General features: G+C 34.4%; 1 protein-coding gene across 2 annotated transcripts in view; it reads left to right on the top strand.

Moving 5' to 3' along the window:
- Positions 1-366: 366 nt before the first annotated feature.
- The window catches only part of LOC100313733 (slit-like protein), a 71,006-nt gene continuing 54,591 nt past the window's right edge, over positions 367-16,781 (top strand). Inside the window, exons 1-4 of one of the 2 annotated variants that reach the window (XM_085504420.1) lie at positions 367-944; positions 1,246-1,317; positions 1,513-1,584; positions 2,430-2,501. In XM_085504420.1, coding sequence (XP_085360546.1) covers positions 784-944; positions 1,246-1,317; positions 1,513-1,584; positions 2,430-2,501 — 377 coding nt within the window. In that variant the 5' untranslated portion in view covers positions 367-783. The remainder of the gene's footprint in view (positions 945-1,245; positions 1,318-1,512; positions 1,585-2,429; positions 2,502-16,781) is intronic. The other variant, XM_085504419.1, reaches the window with a different exon arrangement.

The raw sequence follows: 16,781 nt of genomic DNA, 5'->3' as shown, positions 1-16,781 counted from the left end.
AAAGTTCAAGTGAGGCTATAATTGTCCACACACATCGCGTATAAATACTGAACTCATCAGCATATCAGCAAATGAAAACGTCGAAATTGACTTCGATACCGCGACATTTTTGAAAAAAAACCACACGCCTGCGCCACTTTGATAGATTGGCGCGAAATTACGATGTTTGGACGTTACAGAACTTATGTAAACTAAATCTCGAGATAACACTGTTTCGCGAGCCAAATTTACCTTTAGATAGGATCAGTAAAGTTATGGGCGGGTTAACTGTGGGTAGATTGATGGTTGGGTGACAGCTTACGCCATTCAGAGTCTAGGGACAAAACCCAGATTGCACTTGAGTGCATTTCAGTCAATAGTAAAAGACGTGGACCGCTCACTGTGCTGCCGCTGTGCTGCATTATCTCGTTTCACCGTAACCCGAATACCTTTAAAAAAAGACTAATACGCGTTCGCAAACCTTAACTAAATCGTCAGCACAAGGCAAGATTCAAGGGTGATCGGATTTTTGCTGTATTTTGTTACGGATTCCGAGGAACGGCCGGAGTCGTGTGCAGTATTGAGAAGCAGTCCACGAGATCTGACGGGTTTGGATGTTCATTCAAACTTTGTCTCTCGATATGAGAGTCTAGTTACTTTTTTGCGTAGACCCATTGACAGCTAGTAACGCATTTCAAAGAGTGACATCTAATCGAATTCGGGATTACCGGGGAAACTAGAAGACCTGCGGAGTAAATTACGCGACCGTTATACAAACGTGTGTTTCTAAATCCGACGGTGACCATGGCATGGTTCAAGACATTCAACGTTGCTGTATTTTTCTTGTTGATTGATTTAAGCAAGTCTTGTCCCGAAATATGTAATTGCTACGGCAGTACAGTCGACTGCAGCTCACGTGGGTTAATGTCGGTGCCTCCAAATATACCCAAGACCACAGAACGGCTGTAAGTTCATAATAATATTCTTCTGATTCAAAAAACAAATATATACGTGATATTCGATTGGCACAATTTGTTTCTTTCGATTCTGGGGAGTGTGTTGCGACGGCGAAGTTAATAAGGCATAACGTGGGTTGAACTATGGTCTAAACTAGCATGAAATCTTACACAACTCGCCTTTATTACCACCTGGCAGCAAAACGTGGCTCCCAGACAACTTAACAAATAAAAACGCCGTTGCGTATGAACTTTTGACAGTTCTTAAAAGTCTTACACTCATTCAAAAACACTTTCCCTTTTTCCACAGCGATCTACAAGGCAACAATTTAACTAAGCTCATTCGTGGGGACTTTTCTGGACTGCGTACGCTGAGAGTTCTGTGAGTGAGAATCCTATTCAGTCTTCGTGTTTCTCTACTTTCTTGCAAAGCGTAGAGTTTATGCAGGCTTTATTTTCTTTTGAAATAATTACCTGTACACAAAGCGACCCTTCTCTGTGGTGCGGTTCGTCTGAATAATATTTTTGTTTTCTTTCATTCGCTGACTATTTTCCACTACACTGATCACGACTGAAGTCAACTTATGGAAAACAAACTGGAAACCATCGAACGTGGTACGTTCAATGATTTGGTATCGCTTGAAAGACTGTAAGTATAAATTCCGTCCTTTTTTTTTTTTTGCTCTCGCTTTTTATCTGTTTGATTTACCAATGTTCAGCGCTGACTGCGTGCATTAACATTCCAGTCAAGATTACGCCGGAATTTATTTCTCGCGTCTTAAAATCTGTGTTGTTGATAATATAAAGCGCTCTGAATCGGTGTACATAGTAGTTGAACGTTACCATCCCCGTAAATTGACAGCGAACATCCACATGTGTACGTGTGAGTTCGTAGTATACGGTAATGAGAATAGGATGGGGGCTGGATCAGTCATTAAAAACTGGTTCACATTAGGGCGTTCAGACATTTCGTCTCTTATATGCTTCTAATGAACCATAAATAAATCGAAATATCTCATCAGACCAACCATTGAGCCCACATCACCAACAGTGACCATCCGTAGCCTGAAACTGGGGACGTTATGATCACAAAACACGGTGCCAGTATCGCTAAAACAAAAGATAGGCGTGACCGCCGCGTTATACGGTATTTGATAGGGGGGTCCAATTAATTACCTACCTTTGGTAATTCTAATTGCATTTCTAAACCACAGTGAAAATAACACTGCAAATTCTTTTGATTACGAGAGCTGTGGCCCGAAGGCAGTGGCTCTAATTCTATGAAAAGTCTAAAGGAAACGAGAGAGGGCAGAACCCCACATAAAGGCAATGCAATGAACTGAAACTAATCAAAAGAAACACGTGTCTCTCTTCACTTGTCATTTTTACTGCGCCCGGAATTCCATAGTTGAGGGCTTAGGGATTTCTATGTAGGGTAACTTTCTTATTTAATTTTTGTTGTAACTTTTTTTTTTTATCACTGTTACTTTACAGGAGGTTGAATAATAACAATCTGCAAAGTTTACCGGAGTTGTTGTTTGCAAACATGCCCATCCTGTATCGTCTGTAAGTTCCGTTCACTTTGCTTTATTTACTTCCATGTTCTTGTAATTTGTACGGATACATGCATGTGGTTACCAGCCCTATAAACCACAGTGTAAAAGCCACTACATACGTAGTACACAGTGACAGCACGTGCATGCTGTGACTCAGAATTACAGCCCCATACTGGTATGTCATACTTTTACTTTGACTCAAAATTTTAAATGCCAAGCAATTATAAGTTTCATTTACTTTTCACCAAGGAGGATGTTATCACCATTTTGATATTTTTTTTTATCTCAGTGTTTGTATATTTGCATGGATATTTGGATGCAGAGATTGTTTATCAACTTCAGAGAAAATGATGATAGACTGATATTAAAAATCATCAACTGAACTTATAAATCATTAACTAGCTTGTTGCTGCATGTTCTGGCCTGTTTTTGAAACTAGCTTAATTTTTTTATGGAGTAAGGTAAAGTTATGTGGCTTATCGTATTTGCTCTATTTGATGCGCATCTCAAATTATAAATTACATTCATTGAATGCAAAATCATTAAAATATTACTCACTTTAAATGGACACACATCTGTCATTTATGACATGCGATACTAATAGAGAAAATACTGTATTTTAATGGAAACTTCCATTTATGTGATTGTGTTGCTTATATTATATAACCCCCCCCCCCCCTTCATGCCAGGTTTCCGAACTAAGATTGCAACCACTCACGACTTTATGTCGTTAAGTTATTTTAGTTACTTCGCTGTGGAATTTGTAATTTGTGTCTCCTTAATGACGAAAATGAGTAATGAACCAGAGAAATGATGGAAATACTCAAGGAGGAAGTCTGGGTGGATAGACTTGTTTGCTTTACACCACACAGATGCAGTCATTTCAGCTGCAATCTATAAACCAGTACTCATTTCTACATCCCTGATTCTGTTGCTATGGCGATCACATGCACCGCTACCGGATAGAATTTTTTTTCACTGATCGGGATTATCACACGTACGATTCAGACTTAGTTGATGGTGAACGGGTGTCAATGAGTGTTAGACTCTGAGAAGCATTGTTAGTGTTCATCATTCATCCTTGCTATGAGATAAAATAATATTTGTCTATCAGTTGCAAGAATATGGCACTCGTCAGTCTACTATTTAAAAAGAAAAGAAAAGGCACGACTAAACCTGCTCTTTTGCTTAATCTAATTAACAAGACAAACGACATACATGATATATACGTGGAATAATAATTACTTCATTGTTGCTGGTTCTTTTTCTCGCCCCCAGGGTCTTAGCATAAAATAACCCATGTTCTGTCATGGGTGATCATTTTTTTTTTTTAAATACAAATAACACGCTGAGACTAAGGAACCTTGATGCCAGTGATACCTTGACCAATTAAAAACGGAATAAAAACAGTAAAGCAAGGTCCAGCCATATTAATATTTAATGAAGAGATAATCCCGTTGTTTTTAAAGTGTTTGTCAAACAGAACAGTAGTACAAGAATGCTGTTACTGGGGTAGCAGACTCTAGCATACTTGAAGCCTCCCTCTCGTGTTTATTCTTTGCCAAATGACACCCGTAAGGTGACCTGTCAGTCTTTAACTATAAGTATGTGTTCTCGAAATAGACATTTATTTCACAACTCCTTTGAATATACAGTACGTTTCTAGTTGAGTGGATAATATTGGTTTTTATATTATGATTTTTATTTGATCTTGATAGTTTTAATGACTGTTATGCCTTTGCATGTTATTCAGTGAAAATGGATGATTCCAACTTATTGTTTAGGGAAATATAATACTAGCAGTGGAACATTGTACTAAGTTGAATTGGGACCTGAAGTCGACTTCTATTTACAACGTACTGCAGTACAGAGGTAATTCATTTGGAAAATACTGACAAAAGATTTTTTTGTGAAATTTAAAAAAACACAAAAAACTTGATCTTGTAGATGCACGTGCAAGGTTTTTTCGGTTGGTTCATTCACACACTTAAAATTCCTGATTGTACACACATTATTTGCTTTTCAGAGTTGGGGGAGTGCTTTTCAAAAGAATTTGAATTTATTCTGAAAAGTACTGTTCGTATCGGCTGTGTAAGCATGTTTTGTTGTTTCACGGGACAGGCTTGACCGAGACTTTATTCACCTGCTAGTCGCCACATGGTGATAGATTCTATTTTATTTCCGAGACAATCTTACTGTATATTTTTGGGGCGGTGGCATGTGTGCACGTCCATGGGAATGATAGAATACACAACAAAAAGTCGCTGTAACGCATGCTGGTAAAGAGGTTGATGAAAGTATGTTTTCCAAAATCACACAAAGTGTCAGCCATTAGAGTTGTGGAGAGGCAATTAGGAGGGTACTTGATGATACTTAATGGGCTTGGGCTATTATTCCAGTATATCCACCTACTAGTTAGCGGTACTGGGCCAATATCCTAGGTGAAATAAACAACACCAAATACTGAAAAGTTTAAGAGCCGTGGGTGGAATAACAACAACACATAAAAAGAGGTTCAACATTGTGAATATGGGTTGGATGACTTTATATGATGGAGTTTGAATATTTGTAATAAGTTTTTTTTTGTATGTGTAAAATTTAAAGTATAAAGATAAAGCTAACTAAAGTTACACTTAAAAAAAAAAAAAAAAAAAAAAAAGCTTCTGAGAGAAGTAGTTTCCATCGTAAGTCTAAGCGATGCCAGCACTGATTAAACAAAATGGATACCTTTTTATTTGATGTTCTCAGTTTGTGATGGAGATTGATTGATCTAATTAAAGGCAACACAACAGAATCTGGCTAATGTATCCTTAGCTTCTAGTTTTGTTTTGATAGTTTACTGTCTTGACCTATTTTTCGCAGTGTTCTGTTAATGACTTGTGTCACAACACTGCCTTTTGTGGGTTAGTAATCTCATGAAGTTCCCAAGGGCAATTAGCGGTGCTGACTGATTCCCCATTCTCATGTTTGAGTGGAAACTGTGTAATGGTAGATGGGAAATAAGCTGAGATTTTTTACATGGGAAGACATGCTTTATTGCAGTTGTACTAAGTAGATGTATACGTGATAAAATTGTTGATAAACCGACCATATTCTGATTTATAAATTTCAAGAATGCTCATTTTCTGGTGATCATTTTCTGTTAGTTTACTAATGAGTTGTGTCATATTAAACCATGTGTGCAAAGTTATTACTTGAAATCATAGAGTGGTATTTTTTTTTTTTTGGGTGTTAACGTCTCCATATGTGTAGTTGCTACTGCTGTGATTTTAGGGGTAGTACAGTGGGTGGAATCATGTTGTGCATGTTCACAACCTTAACAGGACTACACCACTGGAATTTAAATGACTTTGGACACTTTGTATATTTACCTATCAGTCATTTAGTAGATAAGTCAAGTTTGCAATGGAAATCAAAACAGCAGCTGTCATGACGTTGCCATGGTGATAGATTAATTGTAAATGTAGGTAAAGACGAATCGCAGCTATAAATGGACCTTCAGTACACCTGTGTTAGTCTACTCTATCCTTTTGTCTATTGGTACTTCCGCACATACTTTACACAAATGAGATGTCATTAGGGCATAGTGGTGGCTTTCCTTAGGCAATATAAGTATATTCTCACAGACCGGGTGGTCAGTACACAGAGTTTTATCTGGGTTAAATATTGATATAGCATTAAATCTATAAAATTTTACTTTTTAATTATGCAGAAATTCACTCTAAATTTATTTTGACAATATTTAATCGAAAAAAAATAAAGAAGAAAAAAAAAACTTGTGAAATATTCACAAAATTTTCAGGACATTCTTGGTCGCTAAAATTTAATGAAAGTTTTTATTATTACCAAATGCTATGAGCAGCCAACCGTTTTTGCAGCTAAATTGCTAGTGCAACTTAATGCACAGTGTCATGTATTTTTCTAGAATTTTTTGGTAAATTTTTAACCAAATGGACATATTTTCCTACTGATCAAATTTGTCCTAAAAATATGGGAAAAAAATAATGTAACAGATGACAAAAGTTGACTTCGTCTTTCAAAAAATTATAGCAATATATATTTGAAAATATTACTGAAAAAAAAAAACAAAAACAAAAACAGTTTCCTACAAAGTTTATATGAGGACAAGAAACTTGTAAAAAGTTCATGGCATGATTTTCCATGCTTAATGTTTTGAAGTGTTACGTACATCCCAGTAGATGTTTATATTCCCACAAGAAGCTGCCTTATTCTGTTAAAGCTAAATATTTGAGAGTGTGAATAAACACAAATATGTTCCCGAGAAGTAATTCTGGAACCTGAATATTATTAGAAGAAGATTGCATTTAATTGTGGCATGGTGCTTTTATCATAACACTGTAAACATTTATTTTCATTGCATTGAATTTTTGTCGCTATAAAATTTCACAGCTACCAATTTTCGGAGTTTTATTTTTGAAAGTGTTCATAAGGATGAAATTCTTTGAAAGCTGCATGATTCAAAAATTCTAAATGAAATGTTCACTGCAACATGACATGAAAAATATCTTTGGCAGCCATTGTCAGGAAGTTGTCAGTAAGAGCTCCATCCAAGAGTGCAGGTGTATTAGTATGTGTGTAACCTTGGCTGGCGTTGAGTGATAAAAACTACCCAGTCAGATTCTGACCCTGCTTTTTTTTCTGAGTTTGGAGGAGATAATTCTCATATTACGCGGTCTCCAGTTGACAGTTCTGAGTGGCTTAAATTGCGTTATGCCTAAAATGTTAGCCTGCAATATAAATCCCTGGTAAAATAAAAGCCCGGAGGGGTCCACATGTCAGTATATATTTCAAGTAACATGTTTTTGTTACAGTAGATTATAATGGTGGTAGTGACAAGCTGTTTCCATGGAAACAAATAGGAACCCTACTTGGTACAAAGTTTTCTATACAGTGTGACTTTAATAATAATATTTGTGTTGAAAACATAAACATACTACAAAAATTCAAAAGGCATAATAAAACTAGGTCAGTTTTGAGATTTAACCAAAATAATCTTTTGTTGCTCCAAACCTAAGAAACAAGGCTCAACCCAGTTAATAAGGTTCATAATTTATATGTTACAAGATTTTTCTAGGAATTATTCTGTTAAATCATTGAAACCTTAGAACTGCTAACAATTGGTTTATTATATGTACATGTATATCATCTAATTAATATGCACAGATTTCAACTATATAGCCAATTATAACTCGCAGAATGTTTGTGCTTGTATCAATAAAGTCAATATCAATAGTTTTTTTTATGACATTTAGTTTAACTGAAGTTTTTTTTTTTTACATTATATTTGTAATTTGTTGTTAACTTTTTTCATTATTAACAAATACAAAATTTTTGAATATATTTTGAAGATTTTGATCAGGAGCAATAGACAATGGTAAATTATGTCTATAAACTAAAACAACAATTGTAGTAAAATGTTGCCCTCGAATTTGAATGAAGAATTGATAGTATTGAAAGGGTAGAGAAATGAGTGGAATCTGTATTTGATAATTAATATCAGATAAAAAGTACACACACATGTTACAATATCAAGGAATCAAAATGCAAATGTTTTGGTGAGAAAGCGTAAGCAAGGTGTGGTATTGATTGATGATATTCTTGACGTAAGTTCAGGTGATGTGAGCATATTGTTAGCAGTCACCTAAAGTCACTGTTTTGTAGTCGTTTCTGTGTGCTTTAAAAATACTGGGTGTGACTGTACGAAGCCTTTGCTATTGTTACACGTACTATATCTTTTCGGCTAGCCATTGAGAAGTTTACCCCGCCATATGATAGTTATTTGTGTAATGGTCACGCTGTAGTTGTAGTAAAATACCTTTGTGTACTGCGTGAGTAGTCTATAAAAATATTTCGAGGAATGTACCATTTTGTGGTTGTAATTGCATGAGTATCTGCCATTAACGTTTGTTGAAATCTGTTTATTCTGTGCAAGCGTAACATATCAATGCTTACTTGTAAAAGAAAGTATGGACAATTTATTTTAGTAGGAATTCAATTTTGTTTATTTCTACCCTTTCATTGAAAATATAAATAACTTCCGACTGAAAAATACGGCACAAACATATAGTTTTTGAAACTGGCTTCTTTGTCTATAGCAATCTTGATTAGTTTATTACCAATGTGTTATCTAATCAGATTTTATGTTATAGGATTTCTCAGACATTCTGATGCTTATAGTGATTGCGTTGCTTAGATGCACAGACACTGTCTGTATTCTCAAGGGTCTCCATGCTACATTATATGTGTTCTCTGGTTTAAAACACTGCATACACTAGTTTCCATTCATCTTCATACTTGCGTGACAAAACAACCAAATGTCGCCCTGTCTTGGGACCTCTGCTTTCCGGCTGCTTCTACTGTGTGGGTCTGTTGCCGCTGAAAGAGTAGCGCTCTGACAGAAATGGTACATATTGTGTAAAACTCTAATCTTGCTAGACAACCGCGTAAGCGATTGGGGAAAAAACGTCCAAGTTTACGAAGCAGCTATTAAAATGTACTTGTTAAATTGCTGGAGTGGTATCCTGTATTTAATTTATAATATTAATGTTACCATGGTAACTGGTTGCCATGGTATATAGGGATGAGATGTATATTTTGTTGCTGTATAACTATAGATCCAGACGAATGACTTGTAATAGGACAACCTAATTCGTATCATCATTGTTTTGTGTACTTGAACTCAGATACGAACTAATCATTTATGAGCGACAACAAATATATTTATTTATGTGGGCTAAGTTAAGATACGTTTTCTAACATATTATGTCCACGAAATATCTCATATACTGGAAATGTTTGGTTTTGAAATTACATGTACTTTATATGTACCTACAATTTATTCCTACATTACAAAAAACCTTGAAACTGTACACAAATTAAACTGGTCGTCACTGGGGACGTCGATATCGGACTCAAAAGTGGATGAGAATATGAATGATAAGGATTGGAAATATCTGATGACTTTACTTTGCAAGATGTCAGTGATTGCTAGATATAGCCAAACTCAATGGCTCTGTAAACCTTTAACAGATATCAGCAATTACAGCCTAAATGTAACTTTTTTTAAGTATCAGTGGTACGGATGTCTTCAACTTTTCGTATATAGGCAGTTTCTGATGACTGTACCTTTCAAAGTAATGTCATTATCCGATACCTCCTTATAAGTATTGATAATCTAATGACTTCTGATCTCTGAGGGATTAATCTAATTTAACTCGTTCCCTTTGATATCTCTACCATCCAAAATATCGGCAATCTTTTCCAAATTAATGGAATCTGGTCTTACAAAATCTGCCGAAAGTTTTATGTGATTCTTATGTGACCCTTTGTAAACCCTTTTTAAGTTTCATACTAAATTGGTATGTGTAAGATTCTTATAGTCGGTCATTTTATAACAGGTTTCCCAAGATGAGAATCAGCTTGGTATTAATAAATAATACCATTTGCTTGTTTCAATTCATTGTAAATGGAATTTAAACTCGAACTTGAACTTTAGACTTGAATGAATGCAGTTTAATCAACTGAGTCATTAACAGTACTAATTTTGTGAATTAACATGTTTTATAATAAATATTTGAATTTCATAATGTTATGAATGTTTTTTTTATGAAAATATATAAAATATTTATAAAACATTTGCCCTTGCGCTTCATTCAAATCAAAAGTAGACACTCATTGGCTATGGAAGGCATTCGGTTAAGCACATTACCCATGAGTCTTTGCAGCTTTTGTTCAATCATTTTCCAATTTATCACTGTGTACGTTGAAGACATCATATATGGATGTTTAGCATTGACTAAAGCATTGTGATTTGCCAAGTTGTTTTTTGAACCATCATTTATAAATTTATAAATATTTTATATAAAAAAAACATTCACACCTTTGTGAAACTCACTGTATTGTATTCCTATTCAATTTTGTTAAAATCATAAGTATGTAACCTATATCAGCTGAAAATGGGATGAAACTTAAAAAAAGCTGCATGGTGATTTTGTAAACCAAGCCCTACCTCATTATCACAGTCTTGGGTTTCTGTAGATGTAATTAAGATCTCCAGTTCTCTAATTACTTGATATTTATTTTGTTAAACGTGGTTGTTTATTATTGTGCACCATGTTGGGGTGTGTATTTACTTTATCTCCTCACATAGTAAATAGTATTCAGGAAAGCAGCAGAATCCACAAAATTTGTTTTTATTCAGTTGCAAAAACATAGTTTGTTTGATTTAAAGAATGTTCTCCATTCCAGCTACATGGGGGATACATTTTTTGGAGGATTAAATTGATATTATGCGCGAGAGAATTATTATTAGTAATGCATCATAACAATTCATCAGTGGATTTTCTAAATAAGAACACTTGACCACCAAGTTAATCACTAATATATATGGATAGTGTGTGGACCTCTTGTGCGTACAGTTTTTGGCAGTGGGTATTTGTACCAGTAGGTGGGTGGGTTGGTGCCTGGGTGTGTGTTTAGTGTTGATGCAGATTGTGGCAATGGGTGTGGTTATGGGTGGGTGGGTATTTGTACCAGTAGGTTGTTAAAATGTTGGTGCAGATTGTGACAGTGAGTGTGGTATGGATTGGTGGGTATTTGTACCAGTAGGTGGGTGGTGGTGTGTGTGTTTAGTATTGGTGCAGATTGTGGCAGTGGGTGTGGTTATGGGTGGTGGATATTTGTACCATTGGATTTGTGTGTGTTTAGTGTTGGTGCAGATTGTGGCAGTGGGTGTGTTATGGGTTGGTGGGTATATTTGTACCAGTAGGTTGGTGGTTAGGTTGGGTGTGTGTGAGATTAGTGTACGTGATTATGATAGTTGGGTACATTGTTGAAGAAGTTAATGGGTTTTTTGTTGTAGTGGTTGGTGTTGTTGTACTTAATGGTTTTGGTTATTGCAAGTACATTGTAATGGTGTATAGTTATGACAGTTCATAGGTACATTGCAGTGAGTGGATGGTTGTAGTGGGTGTGTGGTTGTGAATGTGGTAGCAGTTAACAAGAAGTTGTGGCAGTGCAAGTATATATCGTGGCAGTTAATGGGTGGTGGCAGCGAGTGGTTGGGGCAGTGTGAATGTATGTAGTTGCTGTGTGGTGTGGTGGCAGTAAACGTGTGGTTGTGGTCCATTAATGACATATTATTACAAACTTTTATCTAAGCCACTTTTCATTGGAAATTATTCTCATAACATTAAGATTGAAGTTTGGAACTTGAAACAACATGTGGAATTGTTCGGTATGGTCTGCGTAAAACTGGTGGTATTGAGGAGGATGATAGAAGTCAAGCCTAGACAGTTACACCACACATAACTCTCACAAAGTTATTGAATCAAATTACTTTTACATGAATCATGTGGGAAAATACAGTCTTGACATTTTTTAATGTGTTATTTGAACAGCCATTCCAAGCATGACCGTTTAATTGTTAAACCCCACTTAATGCTTTGTAGTTTGGCATTGGAGCTCTGATGACCACAGCACGGTGTGTGGGCTTCCCTGTGATCGCTTACTCAAATGAAATCAAACTTTCAGAAGGACAAAATGCAATCTATTTATTTGCAGTTCTTGTTTCAAGCAGCAAGGTTTTCTTCTTGGCGACCTTTGACCCAGAGTACAAAGTAGGTAAAGCGAATGTTGTAACTAAAGTTATTCTTCTTTTTTACTCTTTGCATAAAAGATACATTTGTTACCAATCGGCCGATTTGGTTCGTTTGGCAAAAATAGTGATTAACTTTCCTCAGAATTGAATAAAAAGAATAGCCCAGCCAAGTAGGCTTGCATCACAGAACCTCTGTACATTGCTAAGTGGTTCAAAACAAATTTCAAAATTAGGATTAAAAGTTAATAAAAAAACATTTGCAGAAAAGATTTTTGCAGATATGGTCAAATTTTGTTCAACTTAATTTACATATGTGACTTTTGGAAATGAAATATGGGTTTCAATGTATCATTTCACCAATACTGATATCTTACATATGCACTATTACAAATTATTTTGTTGCAATTATTTTTAATAATTGTTGGTTTATATTACTAATTAGGCTGCAGTTCTAGGAAAAAATGTATCATAGTTGAATGTTTTGCAAGCCATAGTTAGCTTTTGTCAACTTTCACAGTGGAGAACTGTATTTCTCAACAAAGAAATGATAAAAAAATAATTAAAAATGAGCAAAATTTTGCATCAAAATTTTGATGAGAAAGATGATATTCAAAGACATTAATACGATTTGAGACAGGTCTGTTTAATATGAATCAATTTGTTGACACAGTTTGGAAATCGTGGATTGTTAAGACATTTTTTGAAGATAGTGTCAACTTTCTGTTGCTTAGGTAAAACTAAAATTGTTATTCGGATTGCATTGAATTCCAACTTAAGGAATGGTGGTTGCTATGATACATAGTTTGTACTAAAATGTAGTCATCAAAAGCCGCATTGACAGATTGGGGTTTACCTTAAATGAATGAATATCTGGGTTTCTATTCAGCGGAGCGTGGAAACAAACTTCTTCGTTTCCTCCAACACCGTTTGGATTATTCTTGTCGTATGGGGTTACATAGGTAGACCGCAAACGGAGGCAGTCAGCCAGACATAACTTTACTAGGCATTGAAAGATGTTTTTCTAGAGCTAAGTTTTGGGATTTTTACCTGGGACAGGAAGTTGACTTACATATTCTGTTTAGGTTTTGTAGCGTGTCTAAACATCTCTGTAAATTACTATAGGTGGATCCGGTGATTTTGGTTTGCGAGCGTGTCCAGAACTGGCTGCAAAAACTGTAGTGAAAATTGAAGCGGTCATCCCTACGTGATATTCTCTAAGTGTTCAAGTTCAGTAAAAGAATGCCTGTAGAGTGAGCTGCTTGTACTGACTTTTATGTTTGTCAATCGAAGCATCACCGCAGACACATTTCGACGTATGCCTACAATAGTGTTGTTTCAATTTCCTGGCTCTACAAACATATCCATTTGCACACATCACTGATTCCCTTTTAGACCGGTTTCAAATTCTCCAGGTACGATTTATTAAACAACTATTTCTTTTAAAGATTCAAACTTCTGTGGCTGCCCCTGAGTCTGCATGGTATAATGCTGCAACAGTGTGTCTTGCATGAATTTGTTTTGTGCACACATGTTCAATTTCGACCTAATGAAGTGGAACTGTTGTTATCTTTAAAACAAGAAAAAATTGCAATCTCTGTGCTGTACCGCACAAAATCAGATTCAGCAGAAGTCACATGACTTTTAACTTCAAAGGTCGGCAAATAACAATAAACCATCAACACAAGTGCCTGCTGAGATCTGGTGAGGGAAAGTGAACCACAAAACTTGTTTTTACCCCAAATAGCATTCCATTCTTTTCCATCATCACATCCACCATTCCCCTGACGTATTTAACCTATTTTTAGTATTTGGAACATTGGACTTGATTTTGAGAGAGAATGGGACATGTTTTGTTGCTTCCACAAGATATTGATGTATTTGCACTTAAGGTTTGGTTGTTTCCTTAGAGAAAAAAATATTTAAACATCATTGCTGAATCTGTCGCTACATCATTTTCGTTTACATTATTTTTTGTCTGAATTGATCACCTTTATAAATAATTAATATCATGACGTCATTTTTTATGAAATCATTCGTAAATATTATCGAGAAGATCTACTTTGCCTGCTTTGTGCAGAATACGCTCAATTCTTATTTTATAAACAGTCACATAGTTTATATTGGCTTGGATGAAGTCACTCTTTTCAAAATTAGTCATATTATAATAATCCTGCTTGCATTATTGCAATTTTTGGTTTATGTGTGCTTCTTTTAGAGAAGTGCTTTTAATAGAGAAAATACGGTAATTTAGTTTTTTAATGAAGATCAACATTGTTTTAAGATTAAAGCATCATAGACATTGTGTGTGTTTAAATTTTTGTGCAAACAGCGGATCATTTTTTCCATGCATTGTACATGTTACACGGGCTCCATATCGATCCTTTGATGTGATGACTGACAGACCCAACAAAAAATAAAATATATATCGAAGATGTACCTGATATATAAAGCTTTGAAGGCAAATGCTAGTGACTCCTGTAATCATGATATATTATAACCAGTATTCCTGTCAGTCGTGCATTACTCTATTTGTAGCAATTTATCAATTAATGCAGTGCATCCTGGGTAACATAAGGTCTTGTGTAAATTTCACACAGAGCCAGTATTGCATTACAGTGATGTTTAGACTGTATTATTGTATTATAGATTTCGTATACTGATCGGGATTATCTCCGATTGATTAAGAGCTCTTATTACTTCCCTATAAATCCAATATTTAAATGTCACATTGTGATAGAGATTTACAATTATGCTTTATGTGTAGAATTTTCCCCCAAAAAACGTTGACCATATTCTTTATACTAGCTACTGAAAAGAGCAAAGTGTAACACAAAAGATTTATTGCCAGATTTTTTCCCTCACAAATTAATGTTTTGTTTTTAATTCAGTTTAATTTTATAATCATAAATGCAGAGTATGATGATTTGAGTTTTATAAAACTATATTTTCTCTAGTAGATTTACAATATTTTTTAGTTTATATGTTGGAGATACGCTTCTAAATAAAGCAAATTGGGTTAACATCTTTTGTGGAATCTAATAAATTTTGAACGGGATTACATTGTGCATGGTGACGGGAATCGATGATTGTGAATGGGTAAACTATATTGCCTTTTAACTACTGATCATCACAATAATATTCATCCACAAAGAAAAGAAGGCAATATGAAACAAAATGGATTAAGAAGAGCAACATGCATCTATTAGCTGTTTATATACTAAAATTGTGAGAAGATAGCTTTCTTGAAGCAAATTTGTGAACAGATTAGATTTCATACCATACATCAAATCACTATCTGCAAATTTAAAGGAACATTACAATTACAAATACCGGGGTTGATGGCTTTCAAAAAAACAAATCTTTCAATTTCCTCATAATAAGGGAACAATAAATGTAACTTCTTTTGGATTAATATTTAAAAAAAAAGATTTTTGTACTAATTGTGTTTTTGTAAAAAAGAAAAAAGAAAGGCTCTTCCGCTTTGGAATTTTACAATTTCCTGTGTAAAGTTACGGTTTGTGTAAAAAGGATTTCTAGGAAACAAAAAATATTAGGTTGATTACTCACTCTTTTGATCATTTAACTTCAGCTTTTAGCCAAATTATTGTTACATTAATGGTTTTTGTGTCTAGCTAATCATTTTTGAAATGAAGCCGAAATTGAGTGGTGGTGGAATTCAGTGCATGTAATGCAGTACAGTGTGTTCAAATTTCGTATAAACAAATAATGTAATTTGACCCATCGCATGGGACCCATTTTGAACCTGACATGGTGTGAAGATTGACACTTCAGAAAGTAAACTGTTAAGTCATGTATTAGCAAAAGCCACTCGCCAATGGATGTGTAGAAAACAGGTTACATGCAATTAGATGAACACCAGGCATATACAAAAAAGTAAATTTTTTTTTCAAATTTGTAAAAATGCCCCCCCCTCCCAGTAGTTTCAACAGTTCAAGCAGGAATAATAATTTGGCTTATGGTCGATTGTAATGACGTAAAATTACAAAATATGTCCTGTATGCTACTATTAAATTGTAAATTTTTTCTTGATGAGTGTGTGTTCAGTCCTGTGTATTAAAATCACTTTACAAAGTCTTCTACTTTTCATGTATAGTTTAACTCTCAAATTGCAATTTTTTCAACAAAATTTTGCACATTTTCATATATTTTCTATCTTTTCTTTTTTTTTGAAAAAATATACATAATTTCCTCATTAGTTACAGGCCCATCAATATTATTTATTTCTATATGAAAAAAAAATCAAACAAAAATTGAAAATAAAAATATTTATTATATTGTTACTTTTGTGGAAATTTCAAGAACAGCATCTGTGTAGAAGTAAACATTTGTGACATCTTCTACAGGTCAATAACTCAAAAAGCAAAACCAGTGAGTCATGTACCAACAATGTTATCAAGTTACAATGGGTCTTTTCTGAATTCAAATTGTAAACAGTGTCTTCAGAGTATTTATCTTTTTTACAAACCAAAAAATAAAAAAAAAATATTCTTTTGTATTAGGGCATCTTTTATTTTATTTTATTTTATTTTATTTTATTTTATTTTATTTTATTTTATTTTATTTTATTTTATTTTATTTTATTTTATTTTATTTTATTTTATTTTATTTTATTTTATTTTATTTTAATTTATTTTGTTTTGTTTTGTTCTT

The sequence above is a fragment of the Saccoglossus kowalevskii genome, chromosome 10, assembly GCF_978046115.1.
Source record: "Saccoglossus kowalevskii chromosome 10, keSacKowa6.1, whole genome shotgun sequence".
Lineage (NCBI taxonomy): Eukaryota > Metazoa > Hemichordata > Enteropneusta > Harrimaniidae > Saccoglossus > Saccoglossus kowalevskii.
Note: the sequence above shows the minus strand (reverse complement) of the source record. Positions and strands in the feature narration are given on the sequence as shown.